Source organism: Podarcis melisellensis (assembly GCF_964234715.1).
Source record: "Podarcis melisellensis genome assembly, chromosome: 4".
Classification (NCBI taxonomy): Eukaryota; Metazoa; Chordata; class Lepidosauria; order Squamata; family Lacertidae; genus Podarcis; species Podarcis melisellensis.
Window position 1 is genome coordinate 61391602 of NC_138531.1, and position 17727 is coordinate 61409328.

At 43.3% G+C, this 17727-nt stretch overlaps 1 protein-coding gene across 2 annotated transcripts in view; it reads right to left on the minus strand.

The window, feature by feature from the left end:
• GBE1 (1,4-alpha-glucan branching enzyme 1) overlaps nt 1-12506 on the minus strand; it is a 150894-nt gene extending 138388 nt beyond the window's left edge. For both annotated transcript variants that reach the window (XM_081907874.1, XM_081907873.1), the window contains exon 1: nt 9056-12506. In XM_081907874.1, coding sequence (XP_081764000.1) covers nt 9056-9147 — 92 coding nt within the window. In that variant the 5' untranslated portion in view covers nt 9148-12506. The remainder of the gene's footprint in view (nt 1-9055) is intronic.
• Nucleotides 12507-17727: the final 5221 nt, after the last annotated feature.

A 17727-nucleotide genomic window follows, 5' to 3' on the forward strand; every position in this document is an offset into this window, starting at 1 on the left:
TACTGGGAGCCAGTGCTGTTCTTTCAAGACTGGTGTTATTGTTCGGATTTTGCTTCTGATAGGTATATGCTCTCAGCAGCCGCTCCCAGTCACCAGTCTAGCTGCCGCATAGCCTAACAGAATAACTTGATACACTCAAATTATGCCTAGGCATCCTAGAAAGTATTGTTATAAATGCAAGGAGACCATTCCTTGGCTAATAACTGTCCAGGATGATTGGTTTACTTTCATCAATGGCAGGAAATGTTCTCATAATAGGTGAGGATCTCCTTCCAGTTTTTGGATTGCAAGACAAATCATAATATGGGAGGGGGCAGAGAAACAGTATGGAGTAAGTTTGATATTACTGAAAAGACCAAAGAGTATGCTCTACATGGGGCTGCCTTTGAAGGCAGTATACAAATTCCCAACAGCTGCAAAATGCTACTGCTAGGTCACAGGAAGGTGGGGGAACAGAGCAATGGGGCACAAGACTGATTCTCTATCAGTATCACTAGTTATCACTGCCTTTCAAAGTGTTGATTTTTAATTGTAAAATCCTAAATGACTTATGAATAAGTTATTTGAAGGACCACCTGAACTCATCATAATCTGCTAAGTCACAGATCTGTCTCAAAGTCCCCTGTTATGTACTCAATCCAATTTGTGGGCGAGACACAATTTTGTTGTGGTTCCTAAAATTTGAAACTCCCATCGGATGTGCAAATGGCATATACAGTGGTACCTCGGGTTAAGTACTTAATTTGTTCCGGAGGTCCATACTTAACCAGAAACTGTTCTTAACCTGAAGCACCAATTTAGCTAATGGGGCCTCCCGCTGCTGCTGCGCCGTCGGAGCACGATTTCTGTTCTCATCCTGAAGCAAAGTTCTTAACCTGAAGCACTATTTCTGGGTTAGCGGAGTGTGTAACCTGAAGCGTATGTAACCCGAGATACCACTGTATACACTATGGATTTTTACACTGGCTTTAAAAATCCTTTTTCTAACTGCGTTTTTTGTTGAAGGCTTTTTCTACAGAGATACGTTGCAAAATATAGCTCTGTCCATTTGTTTTTATTAAGTGTCTTTAACTCTTAACTGGTCTTTTTAATAGCCGTTAATGCAGCTGCCGTTGTTGATTCTGATTATTTTAAATCATTGCATTTCTTGTGCTTTTAAAATATTGTGAGCTGCTTAAAGGTTGGCTATGCTCAAAAAGGCAACATATGAATAAATTTATAAAGTAAACAAATGCCCTTGTAAAAAAAAAGATGGAGTGCAGAAAAACCTGTACAAGCCCTGCCTTGACCTCTTCCCCAGGGATGGTTAGGAGAGCAGGCATATATTTTGGGAAGCTACCCGTAATACAACAGCAAATCAGATCCAGATAAGAGCCAATTCTTATTTCCATCCATTACTGCAGCTTTCAAACACCAGAAACGGTAAGGTGGCAGGAAGGCAGATTCTGTCCTCCTTTGGGCAGACAAGTGTGTGCAACAAGGAAGATTGCTCAATAGTGCTCTAGCAGCCCTAATTTCTGACATGGAAATAAGCTCTCTTCAGCTCAAAAATGCACATGATTTTAATTGCACCTACTTCCACGTATTGAGATCAATGAAACAGTTAAGCTAATGACAAAAGTCATTTACCCAACAGGAGAGAAAGTGATAGCTCATTCAGACATTTGTTAACTGAATGGTTTGCATTAATGCAGCTTTAAAGAGGACAGGCATTACATTTGTGCACACCAAAACACTACCCAAAGCCCTCGGCACAAGCAGTAAGGCCTCATTTCTACTCACATTCACCAGTTTAAACCAGAGACGGAGATTGTCAACCTATTGCTACTACGGCCATAGAGACCATGTCAAACAGGAGGGACTTGGGGGAGAGATGAAAGGCATCAGATTGAGGGATTGTTTTGAATGAAAGGCTTGTTACAGTGCTGGGAAAGGTAAATGTAGGCTGTTTGTGTTGCTGGTGGGAAGGAGTGTTTATTCTGTTTATTATTATTATTATTATTATTATTATTATTATTATTATTATTATTATTATTTTATTTTTACGCTGCCCATCTGACTGGGTTGCTCCAGCCACACGGGGAAGCCAAGGGAATTAGACTGTTGCTTATATATTTTCTTTAACTGAAGAGATTAATGCAGTATCACTGCCAGTCACACAATAAAGACATACCTGTTTAAGGATGTTCATATATTTAAAACAACATACCACTTAATAACAGTTACATACACAGTGCCAAAAAAAATCACCAAGGATGGAACCTGGATCTGCATAAGACCTGCATAAGCTAATATATGTATACATGCAAAATTAGAAACAATTAGCATCATTTAAATAGAAATGCATCTCACCATAGTGGAGAAGACTGTGAGAGGTGGGCCTGCTCAGTCTGCTTCCCAGGTGTTACAGTAATTCAAAGACTTTTCTCTCCTTTTTTATTCAGTGAGGCCGCCTGCCTCGCTCGAGTATAAGCTTGGGGCGGGGGGGGGGGGGGAGCTGGCTTATACTCGAGTATATATGGTAATTAAACTACATTCAACAGCCATGGAAGGGCACACATTCACATCAGTGTAAAGAAGACATGTCTATGGTCCATCCCATTGCAATTTTATCTGACACCAGAGGTACATGAGCACAGACATATTTTAAATAAGCAGGTATCTTTATTAAGAATAATTGATTTATGCAAGGAAAGAGGTAATTCTAAATCGATTTGCAATTGTTTGGGGGAAGGGGCTGATGAAATACATGGATAGAAGTGAAGGTCGCTTCTCTGGATAGGAGTTTAAAATCTCCTGGTTATTCTAAATGTCTTTGAATCTCAAATTTTGTAACAAATGCTACCCAACAAAATGTCTAACATAACAAAACAACCAGATAGCTGTGCACAAAAATGTCAAAGACTGAACCTCTTGCATTGCATGACCTCTTGCTCCCATTGTTTACATCTTATACCCATGTTTCTTCATGTATATATAAATAAATAAGGTTCACACATTTACCATCTGCAGTAATTGATAACAATAATAATAATAATAATAATAATAATAATAATAATAATAATAATAATATTAAGTTTTATTTATATCCCGCCCTCCCCAGCCGAAGCCGGGCTCAGGGCGGCTAACAACACTAAAACAGTACAGCATTATAAAACATTATAAAAATGAATTAAAATCAAAATAGATGGCAACCATAAACTAAAGTTTTGTAAAGATTGCCAAAGGAGGGAGTCAGGCTGCGCCCTGACCAGAGGCCAGGTGGAACAGCTCTGTCTTGCAGGCCCTGCGGAAAGATGTCAAGTCCTGGAGGGCCCTTGTCTCTTGTGACAGAGCGTTCCACCAGGTTGGAGCCGCAGCCGGAAAAGCCCTGGCTCTAGTTGAGGCCAGCCTAACCTCTCTGTGGCTTGGGACCTTCAAGGTGTTTTTATTTGAAGACCGTAGGTTCCTCTGTGGGGCATACCAGGAGAGGCGGTCCCGTAGGTACGAGGGCCCTAGGCCGTATAGGGCTTTGAAGGTTAAAACCAGCACCTTAAACCTGATCCTGTACTTCACCGGGAGCCAGTGCAGCTGGTATAGCACCGGATGAATGTGATCTCTAAGCGAAGACCCCATAAGGAGTCTCGCTGCAGCATTCTGCACCCGCTGGAGTTTCTGGGTCAGTCTCAAGGGCAGCCCCACGTAGAGCGAGTTACAATAATCCAGTCTGGAGGTGACCGTTGCGTGGATCACAGTGGCTAGGTCAGGGCGAGAGAGGTAAGGAGCCAACTGCTTAGCTTGGCGGAGATGAAAAAATGCCGCCTTTGTTATAGCTGCAATCTGCGCCTCCATGGAGAGGGGGGTATCAAAGATTACACCCAAACTCTTAACGGACGGTGCTGGCACTAATTGCACCCCCGCAAGAGATGGGAGTTGCCCCCTCAGTCCCATGTCGTCCCGTCCCAGCCAGAGGACCTCTGTCTTTGAAGGATTTAACTTCAACCGGCTCCCACGTAACCATCCAGCCACAGCCTCCAAGCATCTGATCAGTGTGTCTGGGGCCGAGTCCGGGTGGCCGTCCATCAACAGATAGAGTTGGGTGTCATCAGCATACTGATGGCAGCCCAGCCCAAAACTCCGGACAAGCTGGGCGAGGGGGCGCATAAAGATGTTAAAAAGCATCGGGGAGAGTATTGCACCCTGGGGCACACCACACACCAAGGAGTGGCGGGATGACAATTCCCCCCCAAGCGCCACCCTCTGTCCCCGACCAGAGAGAAACGAGTGCAGCCATTGAAGGACTGTGCCCTGGATCCCCACGTCGGCAAGGCGGTGGTCCAGGAGTTTGTGATCGACCATGTCAAAGGCTGCTGACAGGTCTAGAAGAATCAGCAGCCCTGACCCGCCTCGATCCAGCTGCCTGCGGAGATCATCTGTTAGGGCGACCAGAGCCGTCTCGGTCCCATGACCAGCGCGGAAGCCGGACTGGAATGGATCCAGAGCCGATGTTTCATCCAGAAACCTACCAAGCTGTTCAGCAACCGCTCTCTCAATCACCTTACCCAGGAATGGAAGATTCGAAACCGGGCGGTAATTGGATAGATCTAAGGGATCTAATGATGTTTTCTTTAAGAGCGGGCGCACCACTGCCTCCTTCAGTTCCCCTGGGAATGTCCCGGTGCCAAGGGACAGATTGATGATATCCCCCAGGGGGGCCCGCACCTCGTCTGGACACGCTCTAATCAGCCAGGACGGGCACGGGTCGAGAGGACAGGTGGTGGGCTTTCCAGCTCGGAGGAGTCTGTCCACATCGGCTGGGGATATCCAGTCAAAGTGGTCCAATACTGAACCCGAGGACAGTTGAGGGGCCTCCAGTTCCTTTATTGTATCCAAATTGGCAGGGAGGTCATGGCGGAGCAACAAGACCTTCTCTGCAAAAAAGCTCGCAAATGCCTCACAGCTGTGTGTCAAATTGTTATTTAAATTTGGCTGTCCTTCGAGGGACGTCAAAGACCGATAACAAGGTAAAAAATAAATAAAGGAGAATGCTCTGTGTTGCCAGGAATATTTGTAATTGTGTGTGTGTGTGTGTGTGTTCATTTATTCAAATCTGCATAAATTTTATTGATTTTAGTGTGTGTTAAAATAGGGCCATTTTTAAAAGGGGAATGCTGTGATTTGCCAGCAAGACTCAGAATGCTCAGTTTATGATCTATGTGGGATAGCAGGATTGGTAGAGCATGAGACTCAATCTCAGGATCATGTTGGGCGATAGATTCCTGCATTGTAGGGGGGTGAACTAGATGGTCCTTGTGGTCCCTTCCAACTCTACTAATCTATAATTCTCTGTTGTATATAATTTTATTTGGGTCTGTGTCAACTTCATGTTAAGTTGTTTTACTTTTATAGTCTTGCTTTGTCATACCACCAAGTTCAACCATTGATTGGTGCACTGGAAACCAATGGTTTTAAACCTATGCAATGTAAACATCCATGTTCTTTTAATTACTGACATTAAATGTCAAGTTTGATTGTTACTATACAAACCCGGAGGAGGGTTTATGCTCAGTTCATTATTGGATTTGGGATGTTCCATTCTAATTGGTGAATGATGCCACATACAAAAATCTTAAAACTAAACATAACAGGACACTTTCAGCCAATAGTGCTTTTTAATGCTGCTTTGAAAACATGTCATCGCCTTTTTTCCTGGCAAAGCAGTAAAAGAAAGTTTTGTAATCTGCTTGTAAAAAGCTCCTATGGCAGTTAATAGTAGAAAATTATAACCAATTGTGCCTGAAAAATATACCACACCAAGGCAGGAGAACAAGTACTCTCAGGTGCTGTTATCATATAAGATAACAGCTGGAAAGTAGTTACGATACTCCGGATAACACTTCATGCATCTGATGAAGCGGACTGCAGTAAATTTGTTACTCTTGGCAGTGCCACGAGGCTGATTGTTGTTTTCACTGCAGGAGACCAATGCAGCTACTTCCCCTGGAAATTGTATCTGATGAAGTGGACTCTAATCCACAAAAGCTTATACCATGATGAACTCGTTGGTCTTCAGCCTGGTTCGTTCATCAAAATAAAGCCAAACTATGGCTTCCCTGGATGATGTGAATAGGCTGGCTCCTGATGAGTTTAAACAGGATTTTCTCCTCCAGACCCTGGCATAGCTGCTGCACTGCCCTGCCATTTCATCTCAGGCCTGTGACACAACACAGCAGCTAAGTCAAGGCTTTGTTCTGTTGCTAGATTCTGGTCAAGGAGAAGAAACCCTAATCTAATCATGGTCCTGCACTCAGATACCACACTAAGCCAAACTTGTAATAAAAGGGCCAAGCAACAGCAAAGTGGGTGTTAGCTCCGGTCCAGGAGCCCATACATTTGCATAGTCATAGGTTACCTTGAGTCCATGACATGCAAACTAGGCCAATTAAGATACAGTGGTACCTTGGCTTCCGGAGGTCCGTTCTTAACCTGAAACTGTTCGTAACCTGAAGAACCACTTTAGCTAATGGAGCCTCCTGCTGCTGCCGTGCCACTGGAGCACGATTTCTGTTCTCATCCTGAAGCAAGTTCTTAACCCGAGGTACTGTTTCTGGGTTAGTGGAATCTGTAACCTGAAGTGTATGTAACCCGAGGTACCACTGTACTACAAGACTTTGTTATATTAGGTGCAACCAACTACTCCTCTGGAAGATGCTCTTCTTTAAAAGTACAGTCTTCTTCCCCCCTCATTTTAACTCTTCTTGGTGGAGACAATTATTCTGTACTAGCAAAACAAAAAAACTTCATCAACAAACAGATGGACAGTTTCAGACTGTTGCTATTTTCAAGTGGAACTCAGTCACATCCCAGCAAATCCAGGTTAAGTGCCATTATAGATGACTGGAAGATCTTGCATAACAAAGCCACTTCCCTCAAAGATCAGACTTTTTGCAATGAGGAAAGTGATGGGGAAATCCCACTGGAAAGGGTGGGATAGCACTTGCTTTGGCACATATAATCTCTCTGGAAACAAATCAAGTGGACTGGAGGAATCCATGATGTGGAAAAACCAAACATACTGTACCCAGGCATACTCTTAGAAGCCACTATGAAATCCCTACAAGTATTGCAATGGGGGGGGGGGGTAGCAGCAGCGGATTTCAGTGCTGATGTTTGTAATATTAGAAGGGGGATATTTGGCTGCCATAACAGTCCCCAGGGCAGTGGGAAAGCTGACAGCAGCCCAAAATCCCTGCTCCAATATTTCAAATAGCAGCACTTGTCCTTCACAACTTATGCAGAGGAAAGTAAAGGAGCCCTCAAGGACACTATTGAGGTGAAGTCTAAATCTGCTCTCTGACACTGGGAATCAATTCTGTTCTTATCCATGTCCCCACTCATGCAGAATAAATCATACTATTGTCTAACCTTTCAATCTGCATAACCTCCCTGTGGGCTCCATTACTTTATCCCACTAGTCTGACAAAAATATTAGCCGCTGGCATTTACATATAGATTTATCAATCACTTCTTAGAGCAGCAGGCACGCACACACACACACACACACACCCCTACCTTTTACCTTACAACAGCTTTGTGAAGTAGGTTAAGCAGAGACAGAATGACTGACTCACTCAGGGCAACCCAGTAAAGCTTCAAGGCTGAGCAGGGATTTTAACCAAGCTCTGTCTCTTCCAAATCCAACACTATCCACAACACCAGGCTGCAGTGACCACTGCTCAGTTTATGATCCCTTTTGCTACTCCATGCTCCAGCAAGCAATATGCTTCAGTGAACAGAGAATTTGCCACAAATGTGGAAGACCAATGTTTAAATCCTATTCTGACCACTGCTCTTGGGTGGGTTTTAGCAACTCACGGTCCCACAGTCTAAGATACCTATGTGTAAAATTGTTGACTGTAAATATTGAAGGCTGCCTCAAACAACTGCTACAGAAATCGAAAATAAAAAGTTAAAAATTAAGTAAGTTCATAAAAGTTTCAGATCACACTTTCTACAGAACCCTTGTCCCCTAAATTATTGGTTTCTTGGGGGGGGGGGTATTATAGAAGGGTGGGAAGGTAAACTAATCTTAGGAGCCCAGTCAAAGGGTGCAAACTCAATGGGGCTTGCATCTGAGTACACATGTCAGGCTGCAAATTGTTAGTAGCAACAGTTTTCATTTCTACCGCTCAGAGCCCAGTCCTACGCATGTTTACTTAGAAGCCCCACTGTATTCAATGGGACTTGGTCCCTTTATAAACGTATTTAGGATCCCAGCCTTGGGCATTGCTCACGGATTATTTAGCCGAGGACTCTCCACACACCTTTCGTTGCTGATTCTTTTTTTACATAGTGAAAAGCTCACGGCTCTTTTACCCAGCAGGCAGACAATAAAAGCTCTTGCAGCGTTAAGGGGGAAAGTCCCTCCCTCTCCACCAGCTAAGGGCAAGAGCCAACTTCCAATCCCAAGTGAGGGCAGCCGGGTGGCTTCACGGGCGCTTCCCGTGGAGATGAAGGCTCGCCAATCAGGCTCGCGCGCTCCCCGCCAGCGAGGAAGCACGCGACGCACACGCACCGCGGACGCCGGGAAGCGCACGTGAAAGGCAGGGGCTCATGTTGCAAGGGAGAGGAGCGCGGGGCGGGTGGCGGAGGGGCTGCAGCCGCTCAGCTGTCCTAGCCAGACTCGCTTTCCTTCCTCATTGCGGCTGGGCACCAAAGCTGCGGCAGCCCTGCCTTTACTCGGGAGTAAGTCCCTCCTGGACTCCGGAGTGAAAACGCACAGGCAGCTGCAAAGGCAGCAGGTAGAGGAGGAGAAGGTAGTGAAGCCAAGTGAGCCCAGCGGGCAAGAGAAGCTAGCGGGACTCTAGCAAGGCATGCACGGTGCCGCTCCGCAGATAGGGACCTACTCCGGAGGAAGCAAGCAGGACTGAGGTGCAAATAAGCGTGACGGTGCAGCTTTTTAGTGTCTGGAGCAGCTGTTTTTGCTTTTTTGAGGGGTGGGCCGGGAGGGGAGATGGGCGGGTGTGAGAGGAGCCCCGAAGCAGCGCGTCCAGGTGCACCAGCTGGTCTCGGTTACCTGCGCTCGAAGTCCTGCTCAAAGGGAGTCAGGTAGGGGTCCTTCTCCAGCAAGCGCTGCAAGTCGGGCGGGCGGGGGCTTAGCAAAGCCATCTTTGCAGCAGCAGCGGGAGGATCCGACCTCGGTTGCACCAGGATGTCAGGAGAAGCGGCGCCCTCTCAGCTCCCTATATACATTTGGGTAAGAGGGGTGGGCTGGAAGGGCAAGCGCCGACCTCTCTCCCACCAACCCACCCCCTTTTCGGGATAGGGCTAGGCCGGGTGCCGCCCAGGCTGGAGGAGGGGAAGGGGGTCACCCAGCTGCGCAAGGGAAGGGCTCCGGGAACAAACAGTTCCGGCCTTGCTAAGGGACTCCAAACCTGCGGCTGCTTCAGGGTTTGCAGTGTCCTTGCGACTGAGCATGCTCGGGAAACAGGAGCAAGCTCAGTGGTGCGTTCTGAAGCCGCTGCCCTCACTTGGCCCCCTTTACATCCGCCAGGAATTGGTGTTTGCCTCCGTTATCCAGTACTTTGTACTGAGCAAAGGTGAGCGCCCAGGAGCAGACCAGGAGAATAAGCAATGCCGGTGATAGGCAGCAGACTAATGAAGAGAAGCAGAAGATGCAATCTTAAGCACATTTATTTGGCATAAATCTCATTGAACTCGTTGGAATATTTTTCATAATAAACATGACTACAGTTGGGCATCACCTGGTTTAAGATTTGGTGTGCTGAGTGCAAGTATGGATCACTGGTGGAAATAGGGGTCTTTCTCTGCCAGAGAAGAGGGGGTGCCAGTGGGTTCTTGCTGCTCCTTCCACTTTGGGAGTGGGGTGGAGGGTGCCTGCAGAACTCCAGTGCCATCTCGGGTGCCTTCAGCACCCACCAACTCTGCCAGAGAAGTAGCAGCTGCAATGAGAGCTCACATAAAGTAGAGGAAACCTGAGGTGACGAAACAGGAAGGACTGTCTGTGCCTGGTCACTTTCAACAGCTGTTTCCCAATAAAGGCATATCTCTTTTCCCCTTCCAAGGTCATACTGTCCTATCCTTTCACAGTGCATAGAGCAGCTAAAAGATGGCAGCCTGATCTTAATGCTTCTGGGAGGGAGGTGTGGCGTCCTTGTTCAAATCTTCCAGGTACACTGGTAAAACAGTTGAATGGTTGACTTTACAACTTAATCTTTGTACAGGCCATTCTTTATAAATTGACAAAGTAATGTTCCCCAACTGGTGGAAGGACAGAAGTTTCTAAGATATGCTTCAGGCTGATGTCAAGCAAGACATACTTGTGGCAAATGAAGTTGACAGAGTTTGACAAGAATCATCATATTGCTAGGAAGGAGGAGAACCGATGTTTTGAATGAGGAACCTGTGCCCCTCCAGATGTTGGGGAGCTCTAGCTACCTTTGGTTCCATCAGCAATGATGGGAAATGTAGTCCCACATCTGAAGAACCACAGGTTGCCCAAGCCTGGGTGAGAACTATGGTTTGCAGACATTCTAATCTGGGAAACCCTTCTAAATCAGCTTGTCTGTCAGAGGGCCAAGAATGAAGGGAAAATCTAATGTAGTGCAGTCTCTGTTAATCTGTAAGCCTGTGGACAGGAAATCATCTCATTTGTTGTTTTATTGATTTTATGTATTCACTCTGGGAGCTGCTGTTGTTTTTGTTGTTAAAGAGTGACATAAAAATGCTTTAAATAAAATAAAATCAAAATCAAAGAGCCATTGCAGATCCTGCAAAATAAGTGCTTTCCCCCCCCCCCGCATAGACCTGAAACAGAGTGAAGAAATGTTCAATAATCTTCCTGACTCTCTCTCTCTCTCTCTCTCTCTCTCTCTCTCCCTCCCTGTACCCAAGTTTTTGACTTCAAGTTACACAATTCCAGAGAGTCTTGTGTGTGCCCTAACTTAGGCATTGCAAGCAAATAATAGTGTTTTGCAAGCTCAAACATCTTAACTCTGGAAAAATAGCTACTTAACCAATGAGTGTTGCAAAACTTCTGCATCCTGAATGTCAATAATTTTCATAAAAGTTCCATTTTATGTAACATATAATTCTGTGGTAAAATACCTTGCTGTGTTAACTTGTTTTTTCCAGTATATGTACAGTTATGAATACATTAAAATGTTAAATATCTTATTTCACGGCAGAAACAGTTTAAATTACAGGAAGTTTAAATGTTAGGAGGGAGTTGTTAAGCATTCAGCACTGGAGCAAGCTGCCTATAATTGCAGATTCTCTGGGCTTGCAGGTTTTAAAGTAAACTTGGATGACATGTATTGGAAATGCTTAGGCAGAAAATATGTGCCAATTACATTTAAAATACATTTCATAATGGCATGAACTAAGCAATCATCTGTATGCATTTTCTTAAGTTGTGAAACATGGGAAATTGTGCTCCTTCATTCATATGTATTTGTGAACCCTTTGGCATACGATTGAAAAGGAAAATATAAATTCAGATGGACACCTATTATTAGAAATCACTTTGCATGCCTCATGGACTGGCAGTGTGGTTAAAGAACTGGGCTGTGGAGACCTGGATTCAAATCTCCGAATCAGCAACAAAACTGGTTCTGTTACAATAAGATTGGCCCAGTCGCACACTTTGGTGACAACCTACTTTACAGGATTGTTTTGAGGCTAAAATGGGATGTGTACGTTACTCAGAGCTTCTTTCAGGATGCAAATGAATGAATTTCTCTAGAAATGTCTCTTGATTGTCCAAATGTAAGGCTTACATGACATTCCTTCATCATTCCAGTTTTGAAAAATTACCCTAAGCAAGTATTTTGTTCCTGCAGCTGTACTGGGTGATATTGGTGAGTTTTCCCTGAGTATGACTATTGTTGGCTATCACTTACTGAATCCAGTAGCTTGCAGAAAATATTATTAGTAAAATAGGTGTACTAAGGCTTCATTTCAATCTTCACAGAAACATTCAGAAGTTGCAACATGTGTATGATTCAAGAACTTCTATCTTTCACACACATCCTCCCCCACCCCATCTCTCCAGCTTCAAGAAAATATTGGGTTAGATATCGTCACACATCTAGAGCTCTCTACATATAGTGATCCCTGAACTAATGACATCCCCATTCCTACATGAAAAAAAAAATCTCTGCTGAACAGACACAGGAGTTGACAGCATTATGTAGGTAAAGCTGCTTTCTTGTTGGAGTAAGGAAAGAGGAGAACTTAGAATCAGGTGCCTTCCTCCTACAAGAATTTCTTGTGTGAAAATTATTTCTACATGCGTATTAACTCAGTATAGTTCAGGGTCAGGGTGACAAGATTGGACTTGGATGGCCCATCTTGTACTGCATGGACATCAGTATACAAGTTTAAATAAACTTGGGAATATGCCAATACAGTATGTGATGGTTGTGACAGTGTGGTTACTTTCTTCTGGATAGTTACCTGGTAGTCATCAGCCAACCTCTTTACCTTGGCCTCTGGCAGTTAAGGAATTTAGATGTTTTGGTTTTTTTAAAAATAATTTTTATTCATTTTTTAAACACATAATAACAACACACAAACAGAACAGAAAAACAAAAACAAAAACATACAAAATACTTAAATCATAATATTATTCTCAAGCACCTTCTTTCCTTCGACTTCCCCATACCTCCCTTTCGCTGCATCCTTGTTTTACAGTTCTTTAGCAACCCATTAGTCAGTTTATCTACTAGTTCCCTTCCATTAGTTTTCCTTAAACTTCTTAGTTACAGCTGTAATTCTCTGGTTCTTACCCCTTGACATCTTAACACTCCTCAATTTTACAACAATTTTTAAGATATATTTTAAATTTCTTCCAGTCCTCTTCCACTGTCTCTTTCCCCTGGTCGCGGATTCTGGCAGTCATCTCTGCCAGTCCCATAAAGTCTGTCACCTTTGTCTGCCATTCTTCCAGAGTAGGTAGCTCTTGCATCTTCCAATACTTTGCCAAAAGAATTCTTGCTGCTGTAGTAGCATACATAAAAAATGTCCTATCCTTCTTTGACACCAATTGGCCAACCATACCCAAAAGAAAAGCCTTGGGTTTCTTAGGAAAGGTCCACTTAAGGACGGAATTTAGATGTTTTGTGACCCATCTGCTTTGATGAATTTGTATTGTTCTGTCGTATTTTGGAATGGTTTTATATGTGTTAAAGTTGTAGTGATTTTTATCTGTTTTAAATTTGTCTTTTTTACTTGTAACCTGCTCTGGGACGTCATGGTGAAGGGCAAGGAATAGATCTAATAAATAAATACAATTTGTTTACATTTAGAAATGTTGTTTTGCTCCAGCATGACACTGAATCACAGAGACTAGTTGCGTACTATGGAAAAATGTGTTTGTTCTGAGAGTGCTGTGATTTTTAGTAGTGCATTGGTATCCCAAAATGTGGCGATGTGGGAGTTGGTGAAGGAGGATTCCATCTTAGATTCTGAACCAGCTCTGTGCTCTGAAATTTCCTACTCTATACTACCAATTGGGAATGTGGCCTAGATATAGTCAAGGCAAACATCTTGTCTCTAGTTTGCATGTACAATTTGTAGAACCTTTTGGAGGGGACTTGCAAGCATATTTGTTACTCAACTACTGAGAATCAGAAACCTTTTTGCAGCTCTTATTTCAGTGCATTCAGAGATCTAGAAGTACTAAATCCAAATCTACCTTGTGCCCATCCCTGTTTGCAGTATGGAGCAAGTGAGCATATAATGCCCACTCCAAGAGCAAAGAGTCTTTTTCTTAATTCAGTGGGACTCCACTGTTGTTTGTTTCTGCTGTCAGGTGAACTTCGTTGCCCGCCCACCCAGCCTGCCTTCCATGGTAGCTTGTACTTTATCTGTGTCCTTTAATTCAAGACTTCCAATCCTCGCTTGATGGAGAGACTGCCTGCTGTGGAAGCAGAGAGAGAGAGAGAAAGGCTGTTCCTGCAGTTATTCTGTACTTTGGGGTTGCAGCGTGTGAAGTAGAAGCTTCACATTTTTGTGCTTTTCCCTTTGTCATCCTGAGACAGCTCCAGCAGTTCACAGCATCATTATCAGCTGTCTTGGGGTAAACAGAGGAGACAAATTTATAAATCAGCAGCAGCAATTTGTAGATGAGCAACAGGAATATGGCTGAGGGCCTGGACCCCCTGGAGATGTAGGGCTCAAAGTGATCCTTTAGCTGCAACCAATTGGCACTGGTGTGCCCCAGTTCTGATTAGCAGCCACTAGTGGCTAATAGTTATCACTTGATCAATAGCTTAAGCAAACACTGCTTTCTGTAATGAACTGGTCACTCCCAGGGCCTTCTTGAGACATCAAGTTTCAGAGATGGAATGTTGTGTTCATTTGATTTGGTAGTGTAATAATTGCTGTTCTGCATAGTGCTGTGCCAGAGGAACAGCTTTCATGCCTGACCTCTTGACTTCTCTTAATAAAAACTTTTTTTTTTACACTTCTCTTTATATTCTCACATATATTTCTTCCACTTCGTTGACCACTCCATGCAAATGATGAAGTGGCCTCCGGCCCTGAAACCTTATGCCAGCTTTAGTTTTGGTCGTTAAGGTTCTTTGTTGTTTTTAGTATTATATGTGATGGTGCAGTGCTGAGAATAGCTTGCTAAAGAAGGATATTACTTACTGTGAAAGCTTGTGAATCTGTCAGCACTCGCAGCATGGCACACCTTTTTGCCTTATCCAATTTTTATTTCACCTAGATGGAAATTGAGTTTCTTGGTGATTAAAATTGTAGCTGGTGGAAATATGGAAGGAGAGAACCACATTTCAGCCTGTTATATACTCTGCTTCAAGGGAGTTGTTCCTTGTAAAAGAACTATATTAGATATTCTGGTCTCTTTTTAAGCAGATAATTAATTCCTTGCATATTCCAGATGCTTACTTTTAATCTTCCCATTACTTATATTTCATGCATCATATTTGAGATGGAATCTGTCTTTCCTTCTCTTCTACTTACTTTGATACTTTTTTTTTTTACCTGTAAGAACTCTACTACTGTATTTGCAAAGGAGAAGGTTACACCTATGTTAGCTTTTTGGATCAGGTCCTGTGCACAAGGTTATGATTGGTGCTGTCAAATGTAATAACAGTAATCACCTGTCTTGGAGAGGAGGACCCTGAATCTAGTCTTCTTCCCCACTTCCAAACAGGAAATCACTATAGTCAGATAATTACAATGCCAACTCTGTGTTCAGGGGGAAGAGAAAGAAAGAGAAATGCTTATGCCACACACTTCTGTGAGGATTGTGCTGCAGCATTTATATTTTTGCAGAGAAATAAGACTGTACCGTAGAGCACAGGTGGACAACCCATGGGCTGCATGGGAGATAGTATGAAGGATAAGGCAATGTGCCCTTGGTTTGCTGCTCTAGATAATGGCTTGGTGGTAATAAATTTTAGATTCTGAATGGATAGTTGGTTCTTCCTTTCTTTTATAGGAAGCAGCTAGTTACTTCAAATGAGTATATACTATCAAATAGACACTGCAACAAAGCTGTGAAGTTATTTCAGGGTTAGGAAGCTTAATTTGTGTTAATCAAAATTTCAGTTGCCTGAAGAACTGCAACATATGTCTGCAAGATCTCCCACACTTTGATTACTTTTTGTTTTTGATCTTGTGGTTCAATGTTCTACATTTTTTCTAGTGGCCCAGTTGCAGTACATGACCAGCAAAGGAGCATGTGTCAATGAGCGACACAGAAATCTTTTTAGCATGTCAATCCCAACTTGCTCCTCGCTTCTCCTACACATGTGCTTCCTCAGCTCAGTACAATTCAGCTTCTGAAGGATAGCATAGTTTTCTACTCAAGTACTCACCTGGGGACAATTGCTACTTGCCCCAGGCAAGGAGATAAGTGGCAAGTTACAAGCTGGACATCTTTTAGTCCTAGTATGAATGCTGCTTTTTAGTGGTGTCTAGTTTCTTGGATCATCTGTCCCCTATACCTTTGAGAGCTGACTTTTGTCAGGCAGTCTTCACTGACAGTAATAATAAGGATGCTGCAATTTTCAAGATTTTAATACAGATATCACACTGCCTCTTTTGTGTCTCAGAAGCACAGGGACAGTGAGAAAGATTATCAATGTTTTCATCAGGAAGAGAGAGAGAGAGAGAGAGAGAGAGCCAGATAGATGTGTAAGCTCTAGGAAATGTAGAGAATGCATCCTCACCCAAGTCCTTCCACCTCTTAACAGCCCAAGCGCTGTATAATATCCTTCCCCCCTACTTTTCTTTTTATAATAAGGATCCACTGAAGGCTGCATTCAGAATCAAAGGTTGTAGAGGGAGCTGATAGGGGAAAGACTTTGTAGTTCGTGCTGGCTGTTTTTGTTCTCAAAATTTGCTATTCACTTCATGGGTGGTAGGGGAGAGACCAAATTCTGCATCTCTTCACCTGCAGAGGGAAAAGGTGCTGTGGGAGGGTTGAAAAGAAACAGAAAATGGATAAAGGGTTAAACATACACATACCCCTCCACTGCACCTGACTGCAGCCTTCCATGGTTGTGTTTTGTTTAAAGAAATGTTAAAGGGCATAACAGATAGTGCCCAAGTAAGATGTAGCCTGGCCCCAAACTTCATATTATATTATACATACCTATATCCCAATGTGATGGAGCATTCCATGGGAAATGTTATTGAACATTATGTCAATTTCAGGTAATGCGCTGTGCCGGTTAAGTCCAGTCAAAGGCGACTATGGGGTTGTGGCGCTCATCTTGCTTCAGGCTGAGGGAGCCGGCATTTGTCTACAGACAGATTTCCAGGTCATGTGACCAGCATGACTAAACCGCTTCTGGTGCAACAGGACACCATGAAGAGTGCCAGAGTCCACGGAAATGGCGTTTACCTTCCTGCCACAGCGGTACCTATTTATCTACTTGCACTGGTATGCTTTTGAACTGTTAGGTTGGCAGAAGCTGGGACAGAGTGCATACTTGTTACAGATATGCTTTCCAGCTGTAGCTGTAAGATACATAGTTGAAAGGACATTTTATGAGCATGTGTCAGTATTCACCGATGGGACCTTTACTTTATTCCCACCCCCCCACACACACACTTAAGAGCAGCTTATTAAGACTTTTCATACCAAAGAAAAACAGGCAAAGAAGCAATAAAAAGTCAGAGCAAAACAAGTAGACAATAGAAAATCTCCCACAATCCACAGCGCACCAATAAATAAGCACAAGTGATGCAATCAGGGAACCATTATAGAAGTAATCAATGAACCAAGCATATTGATATTATTTTTAACTGTCAGCCTATAATATCACTCCATAAAGCAACATGAGTTGATTAAGAAATCCAGCCATGCTCTTTGGTCTGGACATAATTAATAACACCATTTTACATAATATTTTTTTTTAAAAAAAATCATTGGATTCTTCCATTTCCTTGACTGAAGTGTAAGTTTTTCCATAAGGACCACCACCCAGATTTGAGAATGCCACCACTCCTTTAAATTAGCTGTTACTAATTTCCAATTTTAGGATACCACCATAGAGTCAGCAATTAAAAAAAGATACCAACGAACTCTTATGAAGTATCTTTTTGCCTCCATCATCAGAAATGGACAGCATTACAGTAAGTGGACCTGGTATCAACAGCTGCCCCATAATCATTTGGTGCTCATAAATAGCTATCTTCCAAAACACCTCAAATATGCTAAATGTACAGTTTTGGCAGGTATTGTTGAGT